The sequence below is a fragment of the Telopea speciosissima genome, chromosome 11, assembly GCF_018873765.1.
Source record: "Telopea speciosissima isolate NSW1024214 ecotype Mountain lineage chromosome 11, Tspe_v1, whole genome shotgun sequence".
NCBI classification, from domain to species: domain Eukaryota; kingdom Viridiplantae; phylum Streptophyta; class Magnoliopsida; order Proteales; family Proteaceae; genus Telopea; species Telopea speciosissima.
In genome coordinates this window covers 54,366,006-54,393,341 of record NC_057926.1, presented here as the reverse complement: position 1 = coordinate 54,393,341, position 27,336 = coordinate 54,366,006, and the positions used below count along the sequence as shown (strand labels likewise).

Below are 27,336 nucleotides of genomic sequence, written 5' to 3'. Positions count from 1 at the left end.
GTGTATCTTTTTCCAGATCAAAGTTTGTTGATTCACATTATGTAACCCCATAATGACACAACGGCTGCGTTTGGTATCCATTTTAGGTCGATAATGCATTCTGAGTATGGTTTTAATGCATCGTATCAGATCGAGTATTGATCACCTGGAAATCCGATACGATATCGATGTGGTATTTGTATGGATCGATCGTATTAGACAAATTTACCCTTATTTTTCCTTAAAAAATGGATCTTTTTGACCATTTATCCTTTGCCTATAGTGTTTCACCGATACAATATCGATATTGATCACCTTCAAAACCGTGCCATATCGTTCGTCAAACCATGACTCTGAGATGTTAATTATACTTCTTTTTATCATTCCATTCCAAGAATGCATATAAAAAACACAGCCAACTTGTCCAAAAAGCACACTCAATCAACCCGACCACCATTATTTAATAGCTTATCATCAATCGTTATGGCCGACAAGAAGATGTGCTCACTCAAAAAGGAAATTTGTGAAATACATTGTTTTCTTTAAGTGATCCTCCCAGGGTATCAAAATCCAAAAACCAATCTAAATAATTTTTGGGGCACTATTCTTTGTGCCGCAATACAGCCTGTGCCCAAGCACATGGGTTGGGCGCCATGACCACCCTGCCTCCTTGCATAGGCTGCTCATATGCCTGGGTGGAGATTGCACGGCAGCACAAAGAATGTTTTCTCATAACTTTTACATTCTAAGTTGTGAATTTGTGATACAATCTTTTTAAGATATAGGTTCAATTTACATAGGGAGAAATTTTCATACACGGTCGTGTAAGCATGCCACAAAAAATTGGAAAAATCATAAACCCCCACCCATTAATTAATGCCTTGAAACTCCCACCCTCTCACTTACACGGTTTACATGTGTATGAAAACTTTCCCTGTTTACATTATCTAAGTGACAACAACACAATTTTTCCAATAGAAAGTAGACCCAATCTTTTTCTTTTCTTTTTTGTTGGTGCGAGGCAAGAGAAGACCCACAAGGGATCAATATGATACCCACATGGACTCCACTTCTTGGAAAAACAAATAAATGTGGACTTGATGTCGTTAAGGAGACTTGAACCACCGATCAAGCTCCTGACGCAGTTCTCCCAAGGGAGTAGCGAACTACCAAGGCAAGCCCTGGATCAACAAGCAGACTCAATCAACCCCACCACAAAAGTGATAATTAAACAGTTGGACTGGTAACTAAAGACACATACTATATGCTCTTTATGATATGTTGTACTGGGTCATTTCTTGTAATAGGCTCCCCCTTCATAACCCATGGGAGATCTAAACGTTTTATATCTGATGCACCATTTGCTATTATTTCTTATAGGGTTTAGATCCTTCGCGGCTTGTGGTTGAGCCGCCATTGTATTGCGCTCAACTCACAGTCCATCTCGTGGATTTTATGTCAATCCAGTGGTTGGTAGATGAGCTCAGTTCAAAATTCAAAATTAACGTTCAAAATTCAAAAATATCTGACCGTCGTCTATCAACCATTAGATTGGCATAAAATCCACGTGAAAGTGAATTAAGCACAACATGATAACCGCTCAACCCCAGACTGCATAGGATCCAAATCCTTTCTTACCAGGCTCTATGAATCTCGAAATTCAAACCCATGGAGATTGAACCATGTATCTATAGACTCTGCCTTGAAAAGCCATTTTTATTGAGGGGAAAAGTGAAAAGGTAGTATTCGTTGTTGCCCATTTGCTCCCTCTTGTTGAATGATAATGAACAGAAAGATGTTCCCTGCCTTTAGCATCCTATATGCACTTTTTTCTTTAAGAAGGGGAAAAGCCATTCTATGCTATTGTCATATATGTTTTGGGAAACAGTTTTCTGTACAGGAGTGTGATCTACGCTAGCACTCCCATGTGTCTATCTCTCTCCTCATATGAAAAGACACTTTTGCCCCCTTAAAATAAGGGTGCAGGGATGTCTTTTCACATGAGGAGGAGACATAGACTCATGGAAGTGCTGGCGTAGGCCACACTCCTGGACAAGTTTTAAGGGGGGTAGAGGTGTCTTTTCACATGAGGAGGAGAGAGATAGACACATGGGAGTACTAGCGTAGGCCACACTCCCATACAGAAAACTTTTTCCCATATGTTTTTTAACATCAAAATTGTTATAAGTATTATTGATATCTAAATCCATCAATACTTATATGTATCTATACCAGTCTTTTTGCCCTGCCTTATAGATAGCTATAGTTTGTAGGGGTTGCGATTTACCACCTATGATGATCAACAGCAAAATTTGAAGTTCCAATGAACTTTCAACACATGTTCCCATATATGAAATTTCAACACCTGTTTAAAGTTTTTAAATTTTAAGCTGTTAATTTGAGATTAGTTTTCCTTCATGCTGGCAGTAATTTTTTTTATAATAACTTTTTTTTTTTTTTTTTGAAAGATTCAAATTCGAGACCTTCTAGTAAACATGGGCATGAAGCGCACCACGGCTCACCAAATGCACTAGACAGCTGTTGATCACAGATGGCAGTGGTGAAGGAATTTATTCTTTCTCAATTGGTCCATTAATTTGTGGAGTCTGAATTGTTTTCTTCTTCTTGTTTTACTCTAACCAAATTTCCCTCTATTTTAAAAAAAAAAAGATTTTTATTTTACATATCTCATCAATCTCATCATCAATGGTTAGGGCTAAACCAAAACAGCGACACGTGTTGAAGATGATGATTTTTTTTTTTAATTTTATTATTTTACCATAAGATATTTACCATTGACAGTAAGTGGGCCTGTTTAGGCTTTCAAAGTCATGTTATGCTTAATTACTTTACTTGATCATTACCAAAAGAATTAAAAGCAACAATGGTTGATGCTCTTGTTTCCACTGTCATCCAGCAATTGGCTACTATCATTCAGATGGAGGTCGACCAAGAGGTACGACTGGTCGTGGGTATGAGAAAGGACGTCGAGAAGCTCTCCCATACTTTTATGAAAATCCGAGCTGTGCTCAAAGATGCTGAAAAGAGGCAAATCATGGATGATTCAGTGCGGGTTTGGTTACAAGATCTGAAAGATTAATAGCTTATGAGATTGATGATGTTTTGGATGAGTGGAGCACTGAAATTCTCAAATCATCACAGCAAATAGTTCATCAGGGAGTTGTTGTTGATGATGATGATGATGATGCTCACATGAAGGTATGCCCCAGCAACTTGTTTTCTCCTTACTTTTGCTTCAAGCAAATTGGTTTGCGCCGTGACATTGGTCACAGGATAAAAGAGATAAATGAAAGAGTAGATGACATTGCTAATTTGCAAGAGAAATTTCGTTTTAATGGTGAAACTGCTAAAAATGAAATAATAGATGAGCCAATAGGGAGTCTAGAAAGTAGCTCCCTTGTTGATGTCTCAGAAGTATTTGGTCGCGACAGTGATGAAAATTTCATAGTAAGCAAGTTGCTAAGCAAGGGCAGCAGTAGTAGTACTACTCAACAAGGAGAAGAAATTATGGTTTCTGATCATCATCATCATCATCAAGTCCCCATGATAATCTCCACTGTGGGGATGGCCGGTATGGGCAAAACCACACTTGCCCAACTGGCCTTCAGCGATGATAGGGTGGAAAACCATTTCAATAAGAGAATGTGGGTACATGTCTCCCAACCTTTTGATAGAGTGAAGGTTACCCTGCGTATTATTGAAGAAATCGGTGGTGGTGATGCAAACAACATTGTCACCACCACCACCACCACCCATGTTGGTCATCATCACGATAATGCATGGGAATCATTACATCGTCAACTCACTAGTTCTGTTGAAGGAAAGAATTTCCTACTTGTGTTAGACGATGTGTGGAATGAGGATCGTAATTTGTGGGATCCATTCTGGCTTTCTCTCAAATGCGGTTCTCCAGGAAGTAGAGTTATCGTTACAACCCGCAATGAGAATGTTGCAATCATGATGGGTACGGTGTATGTTCATAGATTAGAAATATTGTCTGATGAAAACTGTTGGTCAGTGTTGAGACATTATGCTGCCGTTGCTGGGAGGCAAGAAGAAGAAGAAGAGCGAGACCAGTTGAAAGAAATTGGCATGGAACTCGCAAAGAAGTGTAAGGGATTGCCTCTTTCGGCGAAGACTTTAGGAAGTCTTTTGCGCTTCAAAAAGTCAAAACAGGATTGGCAAGATGTGTTGGAAAGTGATGTCTGGACGGTTGTATCAACTGCTGATCCTAAAGCAATATTGCCGACTCTATTGCTAAGTTACTAGCTACGATTTGCCCTCTCATTTGAAACAATGTTTTGCATATTGTTCTGTTATCCCGAGAGGTTACAGCTTTCCCAAAATACTTGTAAAAAGAGAATGGATCGCACAAGGCTTTCTTAGTGATGACAGTATAGCAGCAGCAAGCAGCAGGGGAGATTTGGATAAAGTCGCTGACGAATACTTCAATAATTTGGTCGTACGCTCCCTTTTTCAGAAAGACATTCAATCTAAGAAAGGTAGAAGTTACATAATGCATGATCTTGTCCACGATTTTGCAAAATCCCTTGTAGAGAACGAATGCTTCACTTTTACAGCTGAAGATACCATTAATGTTCAGGAACCCAGCTGTAGTAGAGCCCGCCATTTATCTCTTGTAGTAGTAGTAGAAGAGAAATGTATGAATATTCCTTCTTTCACTTACAAGGCAAAGAGTCTACGCACTCTTACAATCTATGGAGGACAGATTCCTAGAGTTTCTTTTGATTTATTTCTTCGTTTAACATGTCTGAGGACACTAGATTTGGCTGATAGTTACCTTGAAGAGCTACCAAAGGAGATTGGAAAGTTGATACATCTAAGGAACCTTAACTTGTCCACGGCAAGGTTTAGAGAACTACCTAAATCAGTGACTAGTCTTTACAATTTGCAGATATTAGTGCTTCAAGAATGCAGTAATCTTTGTAAACTACCTGAAGGGATTGGGGGATTGGTCAATTTGATAGATCTTGATCTGTCAGAATGGAATGTCGCCAACTATGTTACTTACCGGAAGGAATTGGGAGATTAGGCAGACTGCGTAGTTTGTCGGACTTCATTATCGGTGGGGTGGAGAGAGGAGGATGTAAGATTGGAGAACTAAAAGATCTCAACTTCCTCAAAGGTTCTCTGAGGATAATAGGTTTGGGGAGAGTGGAAAATGGAAACGAGGCTAAGATGGCATGCTTGAAGAATAAGCAACACCTTCGTGCTCTGTATTTGTATTTTAATCAATATACGGGTGTTTCACGAGTTGATGAGGAAGTCGATGATGAAGAAGGAGAAAAAGAAGAAAAAGAAGAAGAAGTAGAAGTAGCTGATGGGGAAGGTAAAACAGAAGAAGAAAGCATTGGTGATGAAGGAGGAGAAGAAGGCATTGATGATGATGATGAAGAAGAAGAAGAAGAAAAAGATGGAGAAGATAAGTTGTAGAGGAGGAGGATGGAGGATGTGTTGGAAAGTCTCCAACCACATCCAAACCTTGAGAAACTAATAATTAGGGGCTATCCTGGTGTTTTGTTCCCCAATTGGATGTTGAGTAGTAGTCATGCAACCTTCATGAATTTCTCCAATCTGGTTTACTTGGAACTGCGTGGGTGCAGGAAGTGTAAGCAATTGCCTCCGACTCTAGGGAAATTACCATCCCTTGAAACCCTTGTAATAGGTGGCATGGCTAAGGTGAAATTTATGGGTGTTGAGTTTTTTGGAATCAATGATGATGGTGCTACAAGAAGTAGTGATGGAGGAGTGGTGGTTGACACAACAATTATATTCCCAAAGTTGAAAGTATTTCACTTGTCGAATATGTCGAATTTGGAGGAGTGGGACATGAGAATACATAAACAAGATCGGAAAGAGTTCATCTTTATGCCGTGTCTCCAGTATCTCTTTCTTTTATTATTGCCCAAGTTAAGGTTGTTTCCACAGCACCTTACCCAAGCTACAACCTTGATGAAATTGTTCATATGGGACTGTCCAAAGTTGACTTGGATGCAGTTGCCATCTCCATCCTCATCATCATCCCATAATCTTCCTCCTTTTCTACAAGTTGAGGAGTTGATTTTAAAGGAAGACGCAGGTTCATTTTCAAAGGCATTAGTACGAAACAACCACGTTTTTCTCCCTAAGCTCAAGTTGCTGCGTGTGAGACTATCACCTTACTCTTCGTTACCTAAAGGCTTAGGGAAACTCACATCACTTGAGAGTCTGGATATCCGAACCTGTTCTAAGATCAAGTCAATACCTGAGGAGGTGGGGGAGTTGCAACATCTCACCGCACTCCAGGAGTTGAGGATCATGAGGTGTCCTGCCTTGAGACGACGTTGCCAAAAGGAGATTGGAGAAGATTGGAACAAGATATCCCACATCCCAAACATCTTCATCGATGACAAGAAGATCAAATGAAGAAGAGGGGTTTACACAACACATCGCATACTTGAAAGCTAATTAGTTATATCCGGACATCTCTTCCTACGTTAATTTCTTGATTTTTGTTTGGTTCTTTGTTTTTTAATTCTTGGTTTCATCTATTTATTTGTTTTGGATTTGGATTTTGTTTGTGATTGATTACTTGTGATTACTTAGGTATTTCAGGTTCAAGATATAGATACCAGAGAACTCTGAATGTTGTTCTATACCTAATGTTGGACAGAAATGAACCCGACTCCTTCGTCATCGGTCACCACGTTGTTTGGGAGTTCAGGTTGATCAGGTCAGCCTACTGTAAAATATCAGTTTTCTCCTTTTATTTTGAATTCTCAAATTGCTTGCCTGGCTCCTGCTTCCCAAGATTCTGATTTGCACTCTGTATATTAGATTCCTAGTCGGGATTGTTATTGTAGTACATGGACCTTGCGAAAGCAATGGAGATGGCAGATGAGCACATCATCTATGTTGCAGTAATCTTGCGTTTAACACTAGCAGATCGAAGAGTTTGAGGTCGCTGAAAAAATTATCTGTTCTTGAGCTCGAGAGATTTTGGCTTCCCCTTTTGCACAGCATCAATCTTTTTTCTGCTTGGTAATTCAATGTCAATGGCCTTCTCCATGCTGGTGTGTTGGTTGGATTTGGTGGAGGACCAAGGATGATTTGCCACAAGAAAGACCTCATTATCCACATGAATTATATTGGGGCTGATCAACCCACATTTACCCTCAATTTCTCCAAAAGGTATTTCTTTGCTTGCTGATTTCCCATAACTTTATTTTTTTGATAAATATACATTGGTTAATTGTTTGTTAGCTATGAGCATTTCGAAGGCTAAGCATTTTCCCATTCCCTTCTTTGTGTTGTCTCTGCACAGACTAGTCTAATAGTTGTTCAATATTATCAATTCATTTGGCTTGGTTACATTTTGTATCAGATTCCACTAATAGTTGTTCTAGTTTGTTCACTGCGGTTCACTCTTATGAGTTGCTGCATAATGTTTCTCTGTTGACAATGCTTCTGAGGCAGGTTGCCAGAAAGTGTCCCTGGCTTGGTAGTTGTTAATGCCTGATAGTACTAAGGCACCAGGTTTATGTGGTGAAGTATCAATTTACTTTACCATTTCTTCCTTGCATTAGAGGTCAAAGTAACACAACAGTTTCAGGTTTCCTTTCCTTTATCATGAACTCCAGTCTGATCAAACCAAGTCAGATTCCTTTCCTCTATCATGACCTCCAGTCTAATCAAAACCCAATCAGATGGTAAGTTGGATTTGAATCATTCAGTCTTAGGATTGATATATATTCTCTTACAACTTATCATATCTCTGAGCAATATCTAAAGGTTTGGAAAAACCAGTACAATGTAATTTGCAGTAAACCAAATCATGCAGAAAAACTTTTGTTTGATGCTTACTGACTTCCTTTCTCATATAAAAGTAATGTTTTTCTATATAACTGAGATGTGTGAGGCTACAATTGTATTAGATAATTTCTAATGTGGCCATGATCTTATATTAAACTCAGGTCTATGTAATTGCATTAAAAAAAAAAAAGCTCTGTTGGTTCACTTGTCACAGTAAAATTCTAGTTGTAGGGTTTTGATAGAACTTAAACTTTAAATTGTGAATTATATGATTAGAAGAATTTTTTATTGAAAAAGAAGAGGTCAAGTGACTTTGATATTACCGTAATCCAAGTGCTAATATGCTTCTCAAAGAATCTGAAATTGACTTTCATATCATTAGCAAAGTATTAAAGCTCCTTTTTTAGTAGATGGAAGGTATTAAAGCTTCTTAATGTGGTGTCAATTATTATTATTTTTTTTATCTTATTATGTTTGAAGAGTATTTAATTTATTAAGTTACTCAGTAATATTCATTATAAATCATGTGGCAGGCCAAAATTTTCCATTATGGTTCGATAATTTTAATTACAGAACCATGCAAGTCATCTCACATTGCAAAAGCTGCAAAAGATGCTGGTGTACTTCTGTCTTAGTACTCCAATCTGAGACTTTTTTGTGGCTATCTGAAGAAAGTGCCAGAGCAGGAATCCTTTTTATATGGGAACTTGCTGATATTATTAAGGTATGATCTCTATGAAATCTTCCCTACAGTAACTGAAAAAATGAACAAATTCCACTTATGACAACTATTATTTAGTCCACAATCAGGCAAGTGAAGAAGAGATTTCTTTCTTGACAAAAGGAGAAGATCTATATGATGATGCTGTTTGTTGTAAGCTTTTCCATCCAAATCTCAAATTTCTGGTTGCGACTGGAAGTCCTGAAGGTAGCAGGTACTATTCTAAGGTAAGCCACCATTAATAATGTTTCAACCAAGAAGGTCAATGGAAATTTTCAAAAAATTAAAAAATAATAATAAGATTACAAGATCCCACTTACTAATCTTATTAAGGATTGTCCCCTATTCTCATTACTATTTTTTCAAGCTCCCATCCTCAAAGATTGCAACTTCTTTAAAATTAAATCCACAAGACTGCCTGAAAAAAAGTCTGTCAGCAAGGAAGCAGGCACCATGGCCTAGCTGAGTGACCATGGGAATCCCATCAAACATGGGCAATGGATAGATGTTGGATACAGAATATTTAACTGCTTGTTACCAAATTCTTTCATAAAAAACATTTCAAATTGGAAAATATACCATTCAAGCTTTTCAACATATGGACCATACAATACATCCCTACTCTGCACAGATTTCATTTTGCGACCATATTTGATGTCTGTACCTGCACCAGTGCCATAAAGTATAATCTGTGTGGCTTCTTCCTTCCGTTTTTAGTTTTTGCCTTAATCATTTTCCTTGTACCTGTTGAGGTTGTGTTTAGAAAGTTGTAACTGCTCTTGGTTTCAGATTATTTTACCTACTAACGCACTGTTGGGTTATGGCTGAATATAGTCATCTAATTGTCTACCCCAAGAAATTGGGACAAGGCCTAGCGAGTCAAATTGTTCGGACAAGGCCTAGCAAATCAAACTGTACATTTAAAAAAAAAAATTCTGTATAAATCATCATAGTGATTAACTGGGTCATTAATGTGCAATTCAAAATGTGTTACTTCTTTACTTTTACAGGATTTCAATGGGAGGGTTCAAGGTATTGAGGTGGATACTGTAGACACCACTGGTGCTGGAATTTTGTCACAACTAGCTTCTATTCTCTCATTGCTTCAGGTATTATTTTTTGTTTGAGGTTTCTCTTTCATTTCGTTGTAAATGATTTGTACCATAATGCACATTCATCCTCCTTATCCATATGTTGTCCCCTCATGAAACACCTGTGATAAGCTATATTTCTTTGTCAGCTTGCTCAATCAAGCAGCAAACTTGTAGATAATTTAATCATCCTCACCAAGAGCTTCAGAGAGGAAACCAAACCCATTCAAACACATTCAGTGCAATACCTACACAGAATTTTGTGGTAGGAACTGACCTATTTAATGATTGTTGATCTCTATTCTTGCTGAAAATATATTAACTGTAATAATAATGATCATTTGTATTTTGTTATCTAGTCTTGATAATTCAAATCCTTCAAATTTCAAGCGAACTGCATTCACAATGGTTATGGGCACCCATAAGTCCGGCCAATGTTTTCCACAAATTCTCCCCTTATAAGCTCAGTTTCAGAAAATTTCTATGGCTCTTTGCCTATGCAGGAAGAAGACAGAATAAGAAATGCTCTTAAGTTTGCCAATGCTTGTGGCGCATTTGACTGTGATGGAGAGATATGTCGGGATTCCATTCTGAATACATTGCTTAAGTTTGTTGCCTAATCCTCATTTAAGCTCTTGTACTTTTGTTAAAACTATTACAATTCGGCAGGAAAGCCCTTCTTGGTCTGTTGAATGCTTAGAGAGTGTGTTTTGATCAGAATAGATTACACATTGGAGATCGTAATGTAATTACGTAATCATTCAAACAGAATCCACAACAAAGTTATGTGAAACAATTCCTCATTGTGTCAATTTAAGAGAAACTGCATTTATTGGTTCTGACAAATTATATCATAAGAAATGGATAGAAAAGTTATGGAGAAAGAAAAAGACAGAAAACAAAAGAAAAACGTAATATGACAAAAGTAATGATGTCAATGACGAATTTGTGTATTTTTCTCGCTTCAAATTTTTGTGCTCTCTCTTTTCAATGTTCAGCAGAGGATCTGGTTCCTAACCTAATACATAATTTGGATCGTCTTAAGGCCGGGCAGATAGCAGCCTTGGTGCACCGCACACCAAAACAGGGGAATGGATCCAGGCATTTCGCCCGTCTGGATGGAATCCAGAACTTCTATGGCGCAGGCTCGTCCTGCCATGCTGTGCAGATACAAGGTGGGTATGTATTTGACTGCCTTACTTCTACCTGACCACCTTGCCCAAGTGAAAGTCAAGCGGTCATTGCACATGGTACTATGTCTGCACAACATAGCCAGCACACCGTAGAAGACAATCGAGATCTCCTATGACATGCTGCCCGGAGTTGTGTGTCCGGCGCAGACTGGGTGTTGCACAAAATGACCGCCTTACCCCCTACCCGACACCTTGCCCGAGCAAGGGTAAGGCGGTCATTTCACATGACACCCAGTCTGGGCCGGACACGCAGCTCCAGGCAGTGCACCGAAGAAGATCAGGGTCTGGTTGTGGACCACACCAAGACCGCTACCTGTCTGGCCATAGAAATTCAGAATCCCCCTAATACATGATTAGACATAAATGATGAAACTAATGACTGAGATTCCACCATCTGTTTACCCATAATAATTTATTGAGTACAATTTTACTCAAAAAAAAAATCAATTGAGTAAAATAAAACGGTAGAAGAAAGTAGAATGACATTTCTAGTAGTAGCAGAGAGATAAAACGAAAGAGAGTTTTTCTCCACCGTAGAGAACAGTTCATCCACCATCCTAGGGTTCACACTTGTCCGTCTTGATAAGTATGCTCGTAACAATCTGAAAGAGAAAGGATTAAAGATTGTAATTGCAACAGGGACAAGTGACAAAAAAGTATCAAAGTTGCTTCGATTTGATTCACACTCTCCAATGGAGGAATGATACAGTATCCTTACATTTCACCGACTACAGCAGAAGAACCCAAACAACCCAAAACTTCAGACCTAAAAGAGAAACCCTCCATCATCTAATCATTTTTCAGGAGAATCAATCACAACTAATCAATCGAGTAGAGTTCCCAGAATGTCATCGTCCCTATACAAATGGAACCTGAAAAACAGAGGCCAGTAAACCCAAAGATTCAAACCACCATCAATCAATTACAGAAAGATCTGAAGAACACAGAATAGAAACGATAAGTCAAGTAAAGAGGGGTGAAAGGTAAAAGATTAGAAACTTACTCTTTGTCACCGAGTTTGACTTGAGTGCCACCATAATCGGGCAATAGAACAGTGTCACCCTCGTTTACGGAAACAGGGATGACATTCCCTGCCTTGTCTCGTGTTCCTGGTCCTACCGCCACCACTTTCCCCGAGTTTAGCTGTATCTATCCAAAAAATTCATCAAATGGTCTATCAAACAGAACCCATAATGCCGAAATTTCAGATTACACGAGGTTAAGAAAGTAAAGATCAAGTATGAACTCAGGTTACCTGATTGGTCTTCTCAGGAAGGAGAATACCCGCATTGGTCTTAGAAGGAGGGACGATCTTCTCCACCAGGATCCTGTTTAGGCTAGGAATCAGACGCTTCGCCATCTCTCTCTCTCGTCTACTGTTGTCTACTGGAGTTCCCCCGAATCGGATTGAAAGCAGAGCTGCAAATGGAAGATCTTCTCTTTAAAACAAGTGAGAGATTGTGTGAGAGAAGTCGTAGGAACAACGAGCCGGCAGCTTTAGTGCTTGGTAGCCTCTAGAATCAGATATATGCTCAAAAGAAAATTCTAGGTTCTAGGGTTTTTCGCATTTCTAGGGTTTTGTTCCTTTTTAGTGTCCTGTTTGGGTTTAGCCACTTTTAGGGTTGCAACCAGCCCAGGTTTATCAACCCAGGGCCATTGTGAGCCAAATCGGTTCTGGGCCTTGACCCACTCTTCTTTGGGCTAACTCATGGATCATTTCCTGAATTTCAAACTGGTTTCGGTTTCTGTGTTAACTCAATACAGAAAAGATGCCAAAACAGCGAAGTTTGGCTGACCCTACTGTGACCCTAAGAAGGATGATCGTCCAATCCGTCCAACCTGATAGGAAATAATATTGTTGAAACATCTAATTCGAAAGCTTAAGTTATTAGGTGGTGAGGTCCAACTAATATATGTAGTCATCTAACGTCCAGAGTTAGTCTATGTTGGATTAGTGATATTGTCCATTGGACTGAATTAACATCATCCAACTCAGACTTCAGTTTTACCAAACAAAAAAACAAAAACTCAGACTTCAGCAATTCCATTGAATCCAATAAGTTGCAATTACACACAGTCTGTTAGTAGTTGAAGGAATAGGTGTTACCAGTAGGTTAACCCATGAAATACCACTTGGGAGTTTAACTTAAAATCTTAAGACATTAGGTGGCGATATGGTATATTAAAATAGGGGCGCTGTTCTCTGTGCTGCAGCGCAGGCTGCGCCCAGGCACATGTGGGTGGGCACAATGATCACCCTGCACAAGCTGCCCATGTGCCTGGGCACAACCTGCGCTGCGGCACAGAGAACATTCTCCCATTAAAATACTTCCAAGATCCGAACTTGACCAATTGTGTATTTCTTGGGTCTTTATTGAATAATTAACACAATTTGCTAAGTAGTTAATGGTTAAGATTGTATTCTCACATTCTCAAGTAAATAATAATAATAATATTACATAAAGAAGGACACTTTGTTGTCTCGCATTTAATAAAAGGGTGAGACATTACGATTAACATTATTTCTGTTTTAAGCAAATCATAAACCCAATTAAGTTTGCTAGACTGCCAGTGGGTAGTTCTCAGGTTCACCAGTTTCTCCAGCTTGGCTGACAATTAAAGATCATGGAAGCTTTGTTTTTCCATGGATTTGAGCCCTTAAACTGTTGGATCCAAGTAGCTGTAGCCTGACTTATAATTGTATCTTTAAGAGGTTCCAATGGTGTGGTTACTGCTAGGGGTGTCAAAAGTTGGCCTGCACTAATAAGCCCGACCTGAATCCATCGATTGAAGCCCAAGATTGACCCAATTACTTAAATGGGCAAAAATGATGTAAGACCTTAAATTGGCTACGGACCAATTAGGCCCGATTGAAACTGATTAGGCCCAACCGCTTGACTCCCCTAGATGATGCAATACTTTAATAGGGCGAAGAGTTTGGGTGCACCATGACATGTTTTGTTCTCTTACATCAACATCCTCCAAAACTCACATGCTGTGGGGACTTCACAATGGCTCACAAGGTACTACTACTACTCCTAGATGCCTTCCCAAGTAACAAAGGCACCTCTCTCTCTCTCTCTCTCTCTCTTCCTCTCTCTGTGTGGGCCTTGGGGTGTTTGAAATATTCTAGTTATGCAGAAAGAAAAAGGCAAGCATCAAGTCACATGATTTAAAAGACTGAAAGAGTGGACCTAAGCTGCTGAAGAGGGAGAGGAGGGGGGGGGGGGGGGGGAAGAGAGAGAGAGAGAGAGAGAGAGCAAGGAAGGTTGAAGAGTGAATTATTTGACCATTATAGAAATCAAATTAGACCTGTCATGATATAGTTTAAAATCATTAGCAATTTAATTAAGCGAATCACTTAAAAAGATGCCTCAACAGTTCCTCCGCTCATCATCTCTTCCCCACCATTCCTGTTTACTTTGATCCTACAAATTAATAAAAGAACATTGAGAATCAGATGTGCAGGTGAGGTCGAATTATAGAACTATATATCACATTGGCTTAGATGGTGGACCAATCAAGTAAATATTCTTCTCTAGACCTCTTAGTTTAACTTTTGCATGTTCTCTACCATTCAGGGCTTCAAGAATTGGAATCGAATCCAATTCAGACCGGTATCAACCAAGGCCCATCCCAATTCGGTCGATTCATTACTGATTCAGTCCGATTTGAATCTACGACCGGATTGGAGTTAGCAAGACCCAATCTGAATCAAACAGAGATCTCGAACATGTGAGATTGCTCATGGAATTATATAAATTTTGGGAGTTTCATATCTGTTTTGTCATTCTTTGGAGACAGACTGTCCAATGAAATACAGTTGTTAAGCCATCACAGAGGAACAAATCAGATCCATAACACATCACACACCACCAAATCAGTACTTTAGATCTTCACCATTAAAAAAATAAAAATTTTAAAAGTCAAAATCAACTCTTTTGATGGTGATTGGTGCAAGGGTATTTATGTAATATCCCTGTATATGTTCTAATATAATCTTACTTGTATTAATATTCAGGCTGTGAGGGGCAATCTAGTAATTAACCCATCTAATCTAAATCCTAGTTTTCTATAAATACTAGCTGGAGGCAACAGTCTGAATATTCCAAACTAGATACTCAGGTTGTAATGCTTGAAGCAACCTTGTGCTTAAACCCTAAATCCTAACAATCTTAAAGTATTAGATTAATTTTGTTTCCTCTTTGATCGGCTTTAGAATTTGTGTGATTGACTTTTGGTGATTGAATCCATGGTAATGGCCCCTTGAGAGATCAATTTTTTGGTAATCAGTTTCACGGAATCGGCTTCACAATTATTGCTTTTGTCTCCGTTCAAGGTTTTTGTTCGATTCACTGCTGTCCTCGCACTGATTTCAAAGGCTAAAGAAAATCGGTATTGATGCCCATTAACGTTCTGAATTTTAAGAGATAAATCTTCGGTTTTCTCTTCAAAGGTATTTTCTTACAAGCCTTTTTTTCTTTGGATTGATTGATTTCAAAATAAATAAAGAAAAGTGAAGTCTGCAATAAATATTTTGTCTCTATTTACAAGGAAAGTTTTGAATTTTGAAAGAAGAGAAAAGAGTGAAAAGCATTGTTGATTTGTTTGATTATCAAAAAAACATAAGAGAGAGAAAAGGGGGTTTTACAGAATACGGGTTTTACAGAATTCGTTGGTAGAAACTTTGATTTGTTTGTTTTTAAAATAAATAAAATAAAAAAACAAAAAAACAATAAAAGCCAAAAAATGTTGTTGGCAGGATGCTTCTCTTCAAAGTTTGTAATTAATTACAAAGCCAAAGGACGTTCCAATAAGCTTTTCTTCAAAGTTTTTTGATTTATTGAAAAAAAAAATAGAAAAGATAGAAAAAGAAGCTTGGCAGAAATTTTTCTCTTGGGTTCAGCCATTAGCCACATGCAACCAACACCCACATCAGCGCCGACACCACTGCAACTTTGCGATTTTTTTCTCTAAATCCAGGGTTCTCCATCTCAGGTGTGATTATTCCTTGGAGCATTTATCTTTATTTGAATTTTTTTTCCTTGGGCATATAAACAAATCACTTAACAATAGAGAAACATGATGTTCCAATTGAGATGATCAAATTGGAAAGCTTTAGTGGCTCTGAGTTCAGTTCTTGGAAAAGGAGGACTCAGTTTGGACTGAAGTACCTCGATATTTTCTACACTGTGGTAAATACTTTTTTTGATTGCACGGACCTAACTGAAGCCCAATGGATAAGTGATGAGGACTTTTGTAAAGACTACCTATTGAACTGCCTGTCAGATAGGCGGGCAGAGACCTATAGTAAATATGAGACTGCAAAAGAAATTTGGAAAAACCTAGAAGCCCAATTCAAAAAGGAGGACCTATCAAAGACTCACTTGGTTGACAAGTTTATGGATTTCAAGTTTCAAGAAGACAAGAAAATACTTCCTCAAGTAACAGACTTTGAGAACTTGAGAACAAAACTAAACCAAAAAAATATCCATGTTGTTGATGCATTCTTAGTAGGTCCAATTATTTTTAAGTTACCCTCTACCTGACAGTTTTTTAAAACTGAGATGCATAGGAAGAAAACACAAGTGGGGCTGGATGATCTCAAACGGTTCATTAGAATCGAAGATGAAAACAGAGTCAGGAACAACTTGAAGATGGTGAAACAACAACAGGCATCTGCCAATTTAGTTTCACAATCCAAGAAAAATCTTAGGCAGTCTAAGCCACCTAAAAAAGAACCCCAACAGTTGGAGGCCAAAAAGACTAACTTTAAAAAGAAAGGTAAGTGTCGCAATTGTGGAAAGTGGGGTCACTATGCATCTGAGTGTAAGGGTCTTAAAAAAGAGAACACTGACACACCACAGAAGGAAGTTCACATGATGGTGGACAAGACTGAGCCTACTAACTTTGTTGTCATTGTTGGCAAGGGTAAGGGGTTGGCCAGTACATCTTCAGATTGGTGGTTAGACTCTGGAGTGACTTGTCATGTTTACAATAGCAAGAACATGCTCACTGATGTTGTTCAAGTAGCAGAGACTGTCACTGTTGCAAATGGAGACGTCGTGGAAGTGATTCAACAAAGGACAGCGAACCTGGTTCTATCATCAGGTAAAATATTAACTTTGAAAAATGTTAAAATCTTTCCTAGTTTTGAAAAGAATTTAATTTCAATTGGAATTTTTCTTGATGCTGGCATGTCTATTACTTTTAGTAGTAGTAGAGTAACACTGTCTGTTAACTCTTTTTATTTTGGATGTGCTTACAATTTGAATGGTATGTTTAGATTGAGTTTAGCTAATTAGACAATAAACCAGGTTAACCATACTTCACTTGATCCCAAAATACTACACTGTAGGTTAGGACATGTGAACTACAGGAAAATGTTCAAATTAGCTAAAACTCATAATTTACCATTAGACACTTCAATTAGATTTAACAGATGTGAAGTGTGTGCTCAAACCAAAATAACTAGAAAACCTTTCAGACCGATTTCTAGGAACTCTCAATTTCTTGAACTTATATATTCTAACATTTGTGACTTTAAAAGCTACACAACTAGAGGAGGTCAGAAGTATTTGATAACATTTATAGACGATTTTTCTAGATATTGTCATTTATATCTGTTAAAATTTAAAGATGAAGCATTTGAAAATTTTAAAAATTTTAAGAATAGAGTAGAAAATCAGTTAAACCTGAAAATTAAAAGATTTAGAAGTGATAGAGGAGGATAATATAAATTGATAGAGTTCAAAGAATTCTGTACCTCTGCAAGCATAATCCTTGAAACTACTACTCCTTACTCACCTCAATCAAATGGCATAGTTGAAAGAAAGAACATGACGTTAACAGAGATGTTAAACTCAATGTTATTGACAGCCGGCATGCCCTCTTGCTATTGGGGAGAAACAGTGTTTACTGCAAATCAAATTCTAAATAGATTATCACATTCAAAACTGACTTCTACACCTTATGAACTATGGCATAACTATCCATGTAGATATGACACTCTTAAGGTTTGGGACTGTATAGCTTATGTTAGGATACAAGACCCTAGGAGACTTAAGGTGGGAACTAGAACAAACACTTGTGTGTATCTAGGTTATGCAGAAGATAATGCTTTAGACCATTTTTTGGATCTATCAACCAATGTGGTGATAGAATCTAGGGATGCCATATTCTTTGAAGATAAATTCCTCAGAGATAAAGGCCTGACTGAAATGGTTACAGAATCACCTTTGGAGTCTGAACCAATTATTTCTGACATTACTTCCACAATGCTCCCTGAATCAGAATCCAGAAGAGTATCTACTAGAGATAGAGAACCCAGGAATTTTGATGAGGATTTTATGACCTACCATCTAGAGACCGATCCATCCACCTATAAGGAAGCGATGAGATCTAGGGACTCACTGCTATGGAAAGAAGCCATTGATGAGGAAATGGGCTCTTTAATGCAGAATGAGACCTGACACCTTGTTGATCTGCCTAGAGGGGCCAAGACAATAGAGTGTAAGTGGGTACTAAAGAAGAAACTTAATCCGGATGGGTCTATAGCCATGTATAAAGCACGGTTAGAAGCTAAGGGTTATACCCAGGTGAGAGGGATAGATTATTTTGACATCTACTCCCCAGTCTACCATTTGGCAACGATAAGGATTCTTCTTGCCATAGCATCTATTAAGCACTATATTGTGCATCAAATGGATGTAAAAACAGTTTTCCTTAATGGAGATCTAACAGAAGAAATCTACAAGAACCAGAAGGGTTTGTCATGGAAGGTTCTGAAAAAAGAGTTTGTAAATTAAACAAATCTCTCTATGGTCTTAAACAAACACCCTAAATTGTGGCTTGAGAAGTTTGACAAGACAGTAAAGAGCCTTGGTTTTCAAACCAGTAACTCGGATAAATGCCTTTATTTTTTGTCTGAGTCAAACAAGGTCGCGATTATTTGCTTGTATGTAGACGATATGTTGATTCTAGGTTCTAATCTCTCTATAGTAAGAGACATTAAAGAAACCTTGTCCAAAGAATTCGACATGACAGATCTTGGTGTGGTAGACACCATTCTTGGAATGAGAGTAAGCTTCAGTGAGCAAGGGGTCATCCTTAATCAGTCTCATTACATTGAGAGGCTACTTTCTAGTTGGGGATACAGTGATTGTAAATCGATTGAGATACCCTATAACTAACAAATGGTTGAAACCTAACACAGGTGACACTGCGAATCAGTTAGAATATTCTAAACTGATTGGTAGTCTCATGTATGCAATGAGTTGCACTAGGCAGACATAGCCTTTATTGTAGGCATGCTGAGTCATTTCACTAGTAATCCTGGAAAAGAGCATTGAGATGCCCTAACGAGGCTGATGAGATATCTTAAAGGTACTCTAGGTTTTGCTCTATGTTACTGGACATCCTCCAACTTTGGAAGGATATTCTGATGCATCTTGGTGCTCAGATTTGGGAGACAGCAGATCCACTAGTGGTTATGTATTTACACTAGGAGGAGCAGCTGTAGCATGAAAATCCAAGAGACAGACTGGTATTACTCAGTCATCTATAGAATCGAAACTTTATGCTCTAGCTTCTGCAGGAGATGAAGCAGAGTGGATAAAGGATCTGATCATTGATATTCCATTGAGGAGTTTTAAGTTAAACTCCATATCTATATTCTGTGATAATCAAGCAACAAAGACAATAATGAATAACTCACTCTTTAATGGTAAGAGGAGACACATCAGGCTGAAATAGGCTATACTGAATTATCGCACAGAACAAAGGCTTATCACTTTGATTGATGTGAGATCGAAGGATAATATGGTAGATGCCCTTACAAATGGATTGAACAAAGATGGAACATTCAAAACTACGGGGGAGATGGGGTTAAAGACCATTTAGTCAGGTCTTAACCTAACCCAGTATTATTTTGAATTATTCGAATCTCATCTAGCCTTGGTAAGCATTCGGGACATTTTACATGTTTCAAATAACTTAGTTAGGTTACTAAGTATGAGGGTTTGTGAAACCATTCCAAATTTGATGGTGTATCACATTTTCATGTGAAGTTTCCTTACTTTATTATTCCACAAAGGAATATGAAAAATGTCTAATATATTTCAATGATATTGTGCTAGTCTTTATGTCATTCCAAATTTGATGACATGTCTTTCATAGTATGATGTACCATTCCAAATTTGATGATACAATATAAATCTATGACTGATATGACGAACACAGTATTTCAAATGGAAACATGGTATGGTCCTTGTGATAGAGACTATATAGGATCGAGTTCTTGTAAAGAAACTTGATGATGATGTTTATTGTTTTTTATTAACCTTCAGCCATATATGAAATGTACTAAGTTCTTATTGTTGAACTAGATACTATTGTACAAATGATCGGATTCATATTATCTTATGAAATTCATATTTGACAAATTACAGAAAATGACGAAGATGGAAGAGAACGATTGAATTTGGATCTCGATGAGGATGACTTACTTGATGAGTAAAGTCACATGGATTGCAGGGACTTTTTCTTTTGATTATTTCTTTTGGTTTAACCACTTGCATGTGTAACTTCGGATTTATTGTTGGGTTTAATTTTGACCTAAAACCCTAGTTTTATTTCTTTAAGTTTACTTATTTGATTTATTGGATTATTGATATTCAACTTATTCAATTTATATTGATTCAATTACTGATTGAACAATGGTTTTTATACATGTGTTGTGGATATATGTAGAACATATGAGGAGATTGTAAGGGTATTTATGTAATATCCCTTCATATGTTCTAATATAATCGTACTTGTATTAATACTTAGGCTGTGAGGGACAATCTAGTAATTAGCCCATCTGACCTAAACCCTAGTTTCCTATAAATACTAGCTGGAGGCAGCAGTCTGGCTATTCGAAACTAGATACTCAGGGTGTAATGCTTTAAGCAACCTTGTGCTTAAACCCTAAACCCTAACAGTTGGTTCATTCAATATCTTAGGAAGAGATAAGAGAGGGAGTTGTTTATTTACAAATACAATCATACCCTACAGCAGAGGACCTTCTCTATTCAGAATGGAGTCTATATTGCCATATTGTCCAGCTAAGAAGACCCAGTCAGACAAATATAAGATTTTCAAGAAAAAAAAGAACCCCAATGGAGAGTGTTTGGGATTTTCTCCTAAAACAAGCTTAGGTGCTTAAGGGCTTAACCATCCCATTTAGATTTAGTGGTTGTGCCCTGTTTCCTTTTTACCCTCAGTACTCTTCTAGTTAGGATTTAGGAATGGCAAATTAGTCTGAATCGGTCAGATCGATCGAAACTGACCAGCTCATTCCGAATCGAATCTTTATTGGTCTGGTTTCAATTTGGGTATTTTGAAACCAATAGAAATGAAATCAACCGGACCTACCGAATGGCTGACCAAAAATGGAAGCTGGACCAAACCCAATAAAAAAAAAAAATACAAAACTGATAAAAACTGAAAACAAAAAAATTTCATTAATTGGTATGCCTGTCGAGAAAAACCGATTAAAAATCGGATTGAAACCAAAACCAAAATGTACCTTACTGGTTTGGCTTCGGCTTGGTCTAGTCTTGAATCAAAACCAATTCAGCCCAATTAAAACCGGACCAAACAAACCAACTGATTGACACCCTATTTCTAGTGAGTAATGTGTAGTTGCTATTATTCACCAAAAAATGTGTGGTTGCTATTATAGTTCAAATTTCAAATCTAACTTCAAAGGGTTCTTCATGTATTAACAATGACCAACCAAAATAAATTTCTTATATGATATGATAATATATTAGTTAGATCCTAAATTTGGCACACGTGCAACAACAATTCGATAATTCTTTGAATGAAGGGTTAATTCAAAAAAGTCTACAAAATAGAACTCTCAGTCTCATGATCATCAAATTGAGAGATTCTGTGGTGCAGCCTAATTGGAAGCTACGGATCGGGAGAATCGAAATCACGTTCCCTATGTGACTAGGAATTGATCAATCGAATAAGAAAATCAAAATTGCAACAGAAATTTCAATTGAGAGTTCTAAATACTCAACTGAGCAATTTTCATTAAACTTCATAATCTGCTTTCTACATTCTCATGAAAGATTACATATAGACTTAGAATTGAGTAAATGTAAGGAAGAAAAGAAAGAAAATAAGATTCTAATATCCAATCTTCAATCAGTCCCATATTCTTCCAATCAGAATCCCACCTTCTCTTCAATTTACCCAAAATACTCTCAATCAGAAATCCGCTCTTCAATCCAATCTTTAATCAAAACTTCAATCAACCCAATATATTAGCTAGCTGATTGATCCTTTATTTATTTAGACATAATTTATTTAGAAACTGAGATAATCCCAAATCAATCCAAATCTTCTCTCTTTTAGGTGCAACTTCTTTCCTTAAAATTATTGGGAAGATAAGGAATGGATGGTCTATCCCTGCAGGGGCTGGCCTTGCCTGGCATTCCTCTCCTTGACCCGGACCAATCTTCGAAGAACCTTAGGGTGTGAGGTGGCAGCTTCTATTTTGTCAACTTCATGGTCCAGGTCGAGATCTGCATCATTCTGTTTGCTTCAATTCTATTCATTGTCGTGTGATAATGGATCTAATAAGTTTGGACTTAATCAAACACTGTGGGTCAAAACACATCACATTTAATCAAACAAGGATGGCAGTTATCCAACTGATGGGCATAAACACACTAGAAAACGAAACTGAGGGATTAGAGAGGTTAATAGACCCAACTGTAGCTTTCTTCCTTTTCAGAACTGCTTCCTTCTGGCCTAACAGTTCCTAATTTGAGCCATCCAGACTAATAATTTATAATGTATATGTAGAGTTTTCCTTCACCCACAACGAAGGAGGAATCTCTTATGTGCCTAATGGGGTTCAATCTAATGTATGAGAGTTAGATTAGGCCAGTCTAATGTAGGATACTTTAAAGGGTTTGATTTAACATATTCCATCAGCTGGTCATGGGTTTGAATCATGAAAAAAGTTACCCGCCAGACAAAGCCCAAGCTCCCAGTTTCAGGCATTGCAGTTTGAAATGTCTTACTTGTAGGTTCTTAGTTACTCCTCTTTTATACTTTATTCATGATAGACGTAAAATTATTGAGTTAAGCAATTTTAGTACTTTTAATAATTATACAAATCTATATGCATGTACATTTTCTTATAAGAATCCTTCTTTAATATTGGATTAGTGGCTAAGAGTAATTCATGATGAACCATTCTTGATTTCCTTGAGATCTGATTGAGACCACCATTGGGTCCCAGCTCTAAGGTAATGGTATTTTTTCCATTAACAAATGTTTGAGCTTCATTGGATGGAAATCTCTTGATTTGAGACATTTTACCTACATGATTGATGAGATGATGATGAGTCTGGATCAGCAACTGGAGCACTTGGATGAAAGGACTGAAGATCAGTTGGTCCAACTGATCCTGTTAGCAACCATGATCCATCGTTCATGGAGCAGGGGAAAGCATTAAAAGGGTATCAGCTGAGCCAGAACAAAGGGATCCTGCAGGGAAGGGAAAGAGGATTAAATGGAGTAGGGTCTTCTGAAAACTGAATAGATAAATTCATGTGGGTTCTGTTTGTCCTCTTAAACCCGGCAACAAGAATCTCCCCTTTCTCAGTCTCACAACATCAACTCACGAGTCACGCCTTCCTCTTCTAAATATTTTCCTCCATCTTGAGTTTGGGGACCTTATGCACCTCTTCGTTCACACCTCCAATTAATGGGAAAAGGAACATTTCCTGAAAATCTTTAGAACCAATTTAATCATACCCACCTCCTTTTCATCTCTCTCTTTGTCTGTCTCTGTCTTTCTCTCTTTCTTAATCTTTTATGCAGGTCCTCGCCTCCCCTTCAAGCAAAGCAGCTTTCACTTTTCCTTTTTCTTTCTTTCTTTCTTTTGATTTTGTCTTTCTCTTCTCTTGTTTCTGGTTTTCATCCTTCACGGTTTCTGGGTTTTTGTGTGTTCCTTTAGATCTGCTTCAAATGGGTTGCTCCCGAGGTAGCTACATTGACTGGAAAGACACTCTAAATGGCCCAACTGGTACAAAATTCAAGGTGATTCCTTTCTCTGTAGAGGATGAATTTGATGATGACGAACCCGAAAAGAGGAAAATCTTTAAAAGGAACATGATTTGGGAGCTTGGTTTGGGCTGTTTTCTTCCATTAAGAAGGCAGGGTAGTCACCCAAAGGATAAAAAACAAAGGGGGGATAATGGCGATAGTACAGATCATGACGAAGCTTGGCTTCTCGCCGAGTCTGGTAGTCTTGACCCAGACTTCATGAACGCCGACCCACAATCTGTGCACTCTTCTTTCAGGTTCAGCTTTGGTTCGCAGATGGACCTTGAAGCGCTGAGCAAGTCTCCCTCTATTTCCGCTGCTACAGTTCTTATGGTGAATTTGAGCACTGATTTGTCAGAGTCTCAATCTCACGACATGAAATGGCGAAGAATTCAGTCTCTGGAGAGGAGTATCTCTCCGGTAGCGGACACATTAGTCAGATTCAGTTATGGCGAAATCCGGGCAGCCACGCAGAATTTCTCCAAAGGTAGTAAGTAGGCTTACTCATCTCTTTTCAATCATAAACTGGTTTCTGTTTTGGTAGGGAAAATATAATGGTTCTATTTTGTGGGTAGACAGAGTTTTGGGGAGAGGAGCACTGAGCTGTGTTTTCAAAGGGAGAATTGGGTTTCTTAGGAAAGCTGTTGCAATCAAACGATTAAACAAGGAAGATAGGGAATCTATGAAGGCGTTCTGCAGGGAACTAATGATTGCCAGTTCTCTTCATAATCGAAATATCGTTCTACTTAAGGGTTTCTGTATCGATCCAAAGGAGGGTCTGTTCTTGGTGTACAAATATGTGTCTGGAGGAAGCTTACAGTACTACTTGCATGGTATCTTTTCTGGTTCTTTCATTTTTTTTTTTTATGGACAATTTGCTGTAGTGGTGATCAGTTTGAGTGATTTAGCAAGTACCCATTTACAGTGAAGAAAGGAGTAAAGGGTGGTTCTTCTCTTCCATGGTCTGTGAGATTTAAGGTAGCAGTTGAAATTGCAGAAGCGGTTGCTTACTTACACAACGGGACTGAAAAATGTGTTGTACACAGAGACATTAAACCCTCTAATATCCTTCTCTCTTCCAAAAAGACACCCAAGGTAAGTCAAAACATTTCTGGTGGACTCCTTTCTTGTATGGTTATTGTTGACTATTGAAAAAAAAAATCTATACCGAAGTGTCTTGAGTTCATTTTGATTATTTCCTCGTCTGTGTCTAATGTGATAGCTTCAATGGTGCTTTTTCAGCTATGTGATTTCGGATTAGCTACATGGACCCCTGCACCTTCAGTACCTTTCCTCTGCAAAACTGTCAAAGGAACATTCGGGTAAGATATCAAAGAGAAAGAAATTGGAAGTATCTAGGAAGTACTAGTTTTTTTATGTTCTCTGGTGTTTGTCAATTGAAGGTGTTAGATTTTTCTCACCTCTTTGTTCTTTCTTCTCATTTTGAAACTTACTGTGTAGTTATTTGGCTCCTGAATATTTCCAACATGGTAAAGTCTCCGATAAAACAGATGTTTATGCCTTTGGGGTGGTTCTCTTGGAGCTAATTACAGGCCGGAAGCCAATCGAAGACAAAAGACCGCTGGGAGATGAGAACTTGGTCTTGTGGGTAAGTTATCATTTATGGCCAATTTAATTCTCCCCCTCCCTTTTTTGTTAATTGTAACACCTACTGCTTTCAATTTGGGATCCTGGATATGGATCACTTTCACTGATTTGATGATACAACTATTATGCAATGGGCATTTCTTATACTGTTATACAGGTTAGTGGCCACTTGATTTCTGCAATGTTTATGGTTGTTGAATTAGTTGAATTGTTGAGATGTGATCTTCTAGAGAGAGAGAGAGATGCTTTGCATGGATGAGGCTATAGTTTTGGGGAATCAACTCCTATGAAAATAGTCAGCCTTAGTTTTTGCTTACTGTAGCACAAAATGAAATATATATGCTACTTGATATGAATTGAAACTTGGGTTGTGATCTTGTGTTTGCTCATTTAATATCTATCTGATCTGATTCATCTTGGACTTGAATGAATAAAGGAGAAAACCTTGTGTAATACAATTTAGGTACACGTAGAATCCTTTTTTGGCAGTGTTAGTTGGCTACAACAAAATGATACACTGAATGCCTGTTTATTTGGAATCTTCTAATCAATGTGGTCAAAACCATACTCAAATCTTCCTACCCTTTTCAGGCAAAGCCCCTATTACAACGAGGATCAATCAAGGAGTTGCTTGATCCAATGCTCAAACTTAGCCCACGTGATTCAAATCAATTGATGAAGATGATTCACGCAGCGGCTGCCTGCATTGAAAGTGAAGAATTCAGGAGGCCTAGCATCAACCAGATTGTTGCAATTCTGCAAGGAGATGAACACTATAGCTCAAGTAGGAATATATCTGCCTTTCCAGGGAATGATTGTGTTGTTGACTGTTATTCTCATCTACAGCATAAAAAGAGTACTGAAATGAGGAGTCATTTCGCTCTCGCCATGTTAGGGGTTTCAGACCTTGAGGAAGATAACCACCTATATTGTCGATGAGACAGGGCACTTGTAATATTTTTTTTCATCAATATTTTTCCTGCCATATATATATATTTTTTATCATGTTGCCTACATGAATGGGAAAGAAATGGAGAGGGATTGAGTGAGGGTGGAAAGAAGATGAGCAAAAACTTGTAAATAGTATAGAAGTCTAAATGATGGATTCTGAACTCTGATTGTATATATCCTCCATCTACCATCCAGTCATAAAGGGAATTAATGATTTTTTGATTTCAGGTCTTGAGTGCAAATTTTGTAAACTCCTTTCACGATTCGACAAATTTCCATTGAGACACCCCCATGTGAACAACATATTCAAGGTACAGTCTCTTTTTTCCATTTTGGGAAGCACTTATCCTGACTTAGATGCAATTTTGCAGTTTGAGGTCTATAATTCTAATGGTTCATTTATGCTGGGCAAACTAATAAGCTGAATGACTAGAAACAATAGAGATTATAAAGCCCAGAAATAAACTTAGGTGACCTCCTGCATTCCTCTCATCTGCTAAAATAAAAGAACCTTGATTGATTGAATATGTTAAACTGGATCTATGCATTGCTTGGTAGAGTTTTACTGTAGACTGGTCAGAGACATATTACAGGAACAGTTGGATTGATGTTGAAGAAATGCCAAGAACTATGCCTTCCATATCCTAATCTGGGTAGAGCTCTTTAGTCTCTATCATTGTTTATAGATCCACCTGTGTTGTTGTTGAGGTTAGCATGTAGATTTTCACCCAAAAAATTAAAAAAAAATATTAGTATGTAGATGAGCAATAATAGTTTTGCTTGTCAACCTGGTCAGCCTCTTATGTCAGGTGATTGTGATGGGATGGGCTGTTGTTGGTTAGATAGA

At 37.9% G+C, this 27,336-nt stretch overlaps 5 protein-coding genes and 1 pseudogene across 6 annotated transcripts in view; 5 read left to right on the top strand and 1 right to left on the bottom strand.

Moving 5' to 3' along the window:
• Positions 1–6,435, top strand: part of LOC122645366 (putative disease resistance protein RGA3) — a 70,186-nt gene extending 63,751 nt beyond the window's left edge. The window contains exon 6 of the mRNA XM_043838676.1: positions 5,791–6,435. The gene's annotated coding sequence lies outside the window, so the exon portion shown is untranslated. The remainder of the gene's footprint in view (positions 1–5,790) is intronic.
• Positions 1,237–12,339, bottom strand: LOC122646622 (10 kDa chaperonin, mitochondrial-like). Its single transcript, XM_043840209.1, has 5 exons — positions 12,228–12,339; positions 12,073–12,177; positions 11,821–11,960; positions 11,610–11,689; positions 1,237–1,249 (listed from the first exon to the last, which is right to left on the bottom strand). Exons 2-4 carry the CDS (start codon positions 12,175–12,177, stop codon positions 11,641–11,643), a joined length of 294 nt encoding a protein of 97 aa, XP_043696144.1. The 5' UTR covers positions 12,228–12,339; the 3' UTR covers positions 1,237–1,249; positions 11,610–11,640.
• LOC122645360 (putative disease resistance protein RGA3) lies at positions 2,864–5,053 on the top strand. The gene is made up of 3 exons (XM_043838670.1): positions 2,864–3,052; positions 3,142–4,261; positions 4,329–5,053. Exons 1-3 carry the CDS (start codon positions 2,864–2,866, stop codon positions 5,051–5,053), a joined length of 2,034 nt encoding a protein of 677 aa, XP_043694605.1.
• LOC122646619 (probable serine/threonine-protein kinase PBL23) lies at positions 4,605–26,519 on the top strand. 2 transcript variants are annotated; one of them, XM_043840206.1, is made up of 8 exons: positions 4,605–4,613; positions 4,832–4,834; positions 23,813–24,417; positions 24,506–24,763; positions 24,856–25,025; positions 25,173–25,252; positions 25,392–25,539; positions 26,130–26,519. In XM_043840206.1, exons 3-8 carry the CDS (start codon positions 23,853–23,855, stop codon positions 26,475–26,477), a joined length of 1,569 nt encoding a protein of 522 aa, XP_043696141.1. In that variant the 5' UTR covers positions 4,605–4,613; positions 4,832–4,834; positions 23,813–23,852; the 3' UTR covers positions 26,478–26,519. The 2 variants fall into 2 exon arrangements, with proteins under 2 accessions (XP_043696141.1, XP_043696140.1); XM_043840205.1 differs by lacking the exons at positions 4,605–4,613; positions 4,832–4,834 and having other exon boundaries at positions 23,626–24,417.
• On the top strand, positions 4,693–6,435 carry LOC122646620 (putative disease resistance protein RGA3). The gene is made up of 2 exons (XM_043840207.1): positions 4,693–5,350; positions 5,444–6,435. Exon 2 carries the CDS (start codon positions 5,464–5,466, stop codon positions 6,424–6,426), a length of 963 nt encoding a protein of 320 aa, XP_043696142.1. The 5' UTR covers positions 4,693–5,350; positions 5,444–5,463; the 3' UTR covers positions 6,427–6,435.
• LOC122645359 lies at positions 8,133–10,244 on the top strand (annotated as a pseudogene).
• Positions 26,520–27,336: the final 817 nt, after the last annotated feature.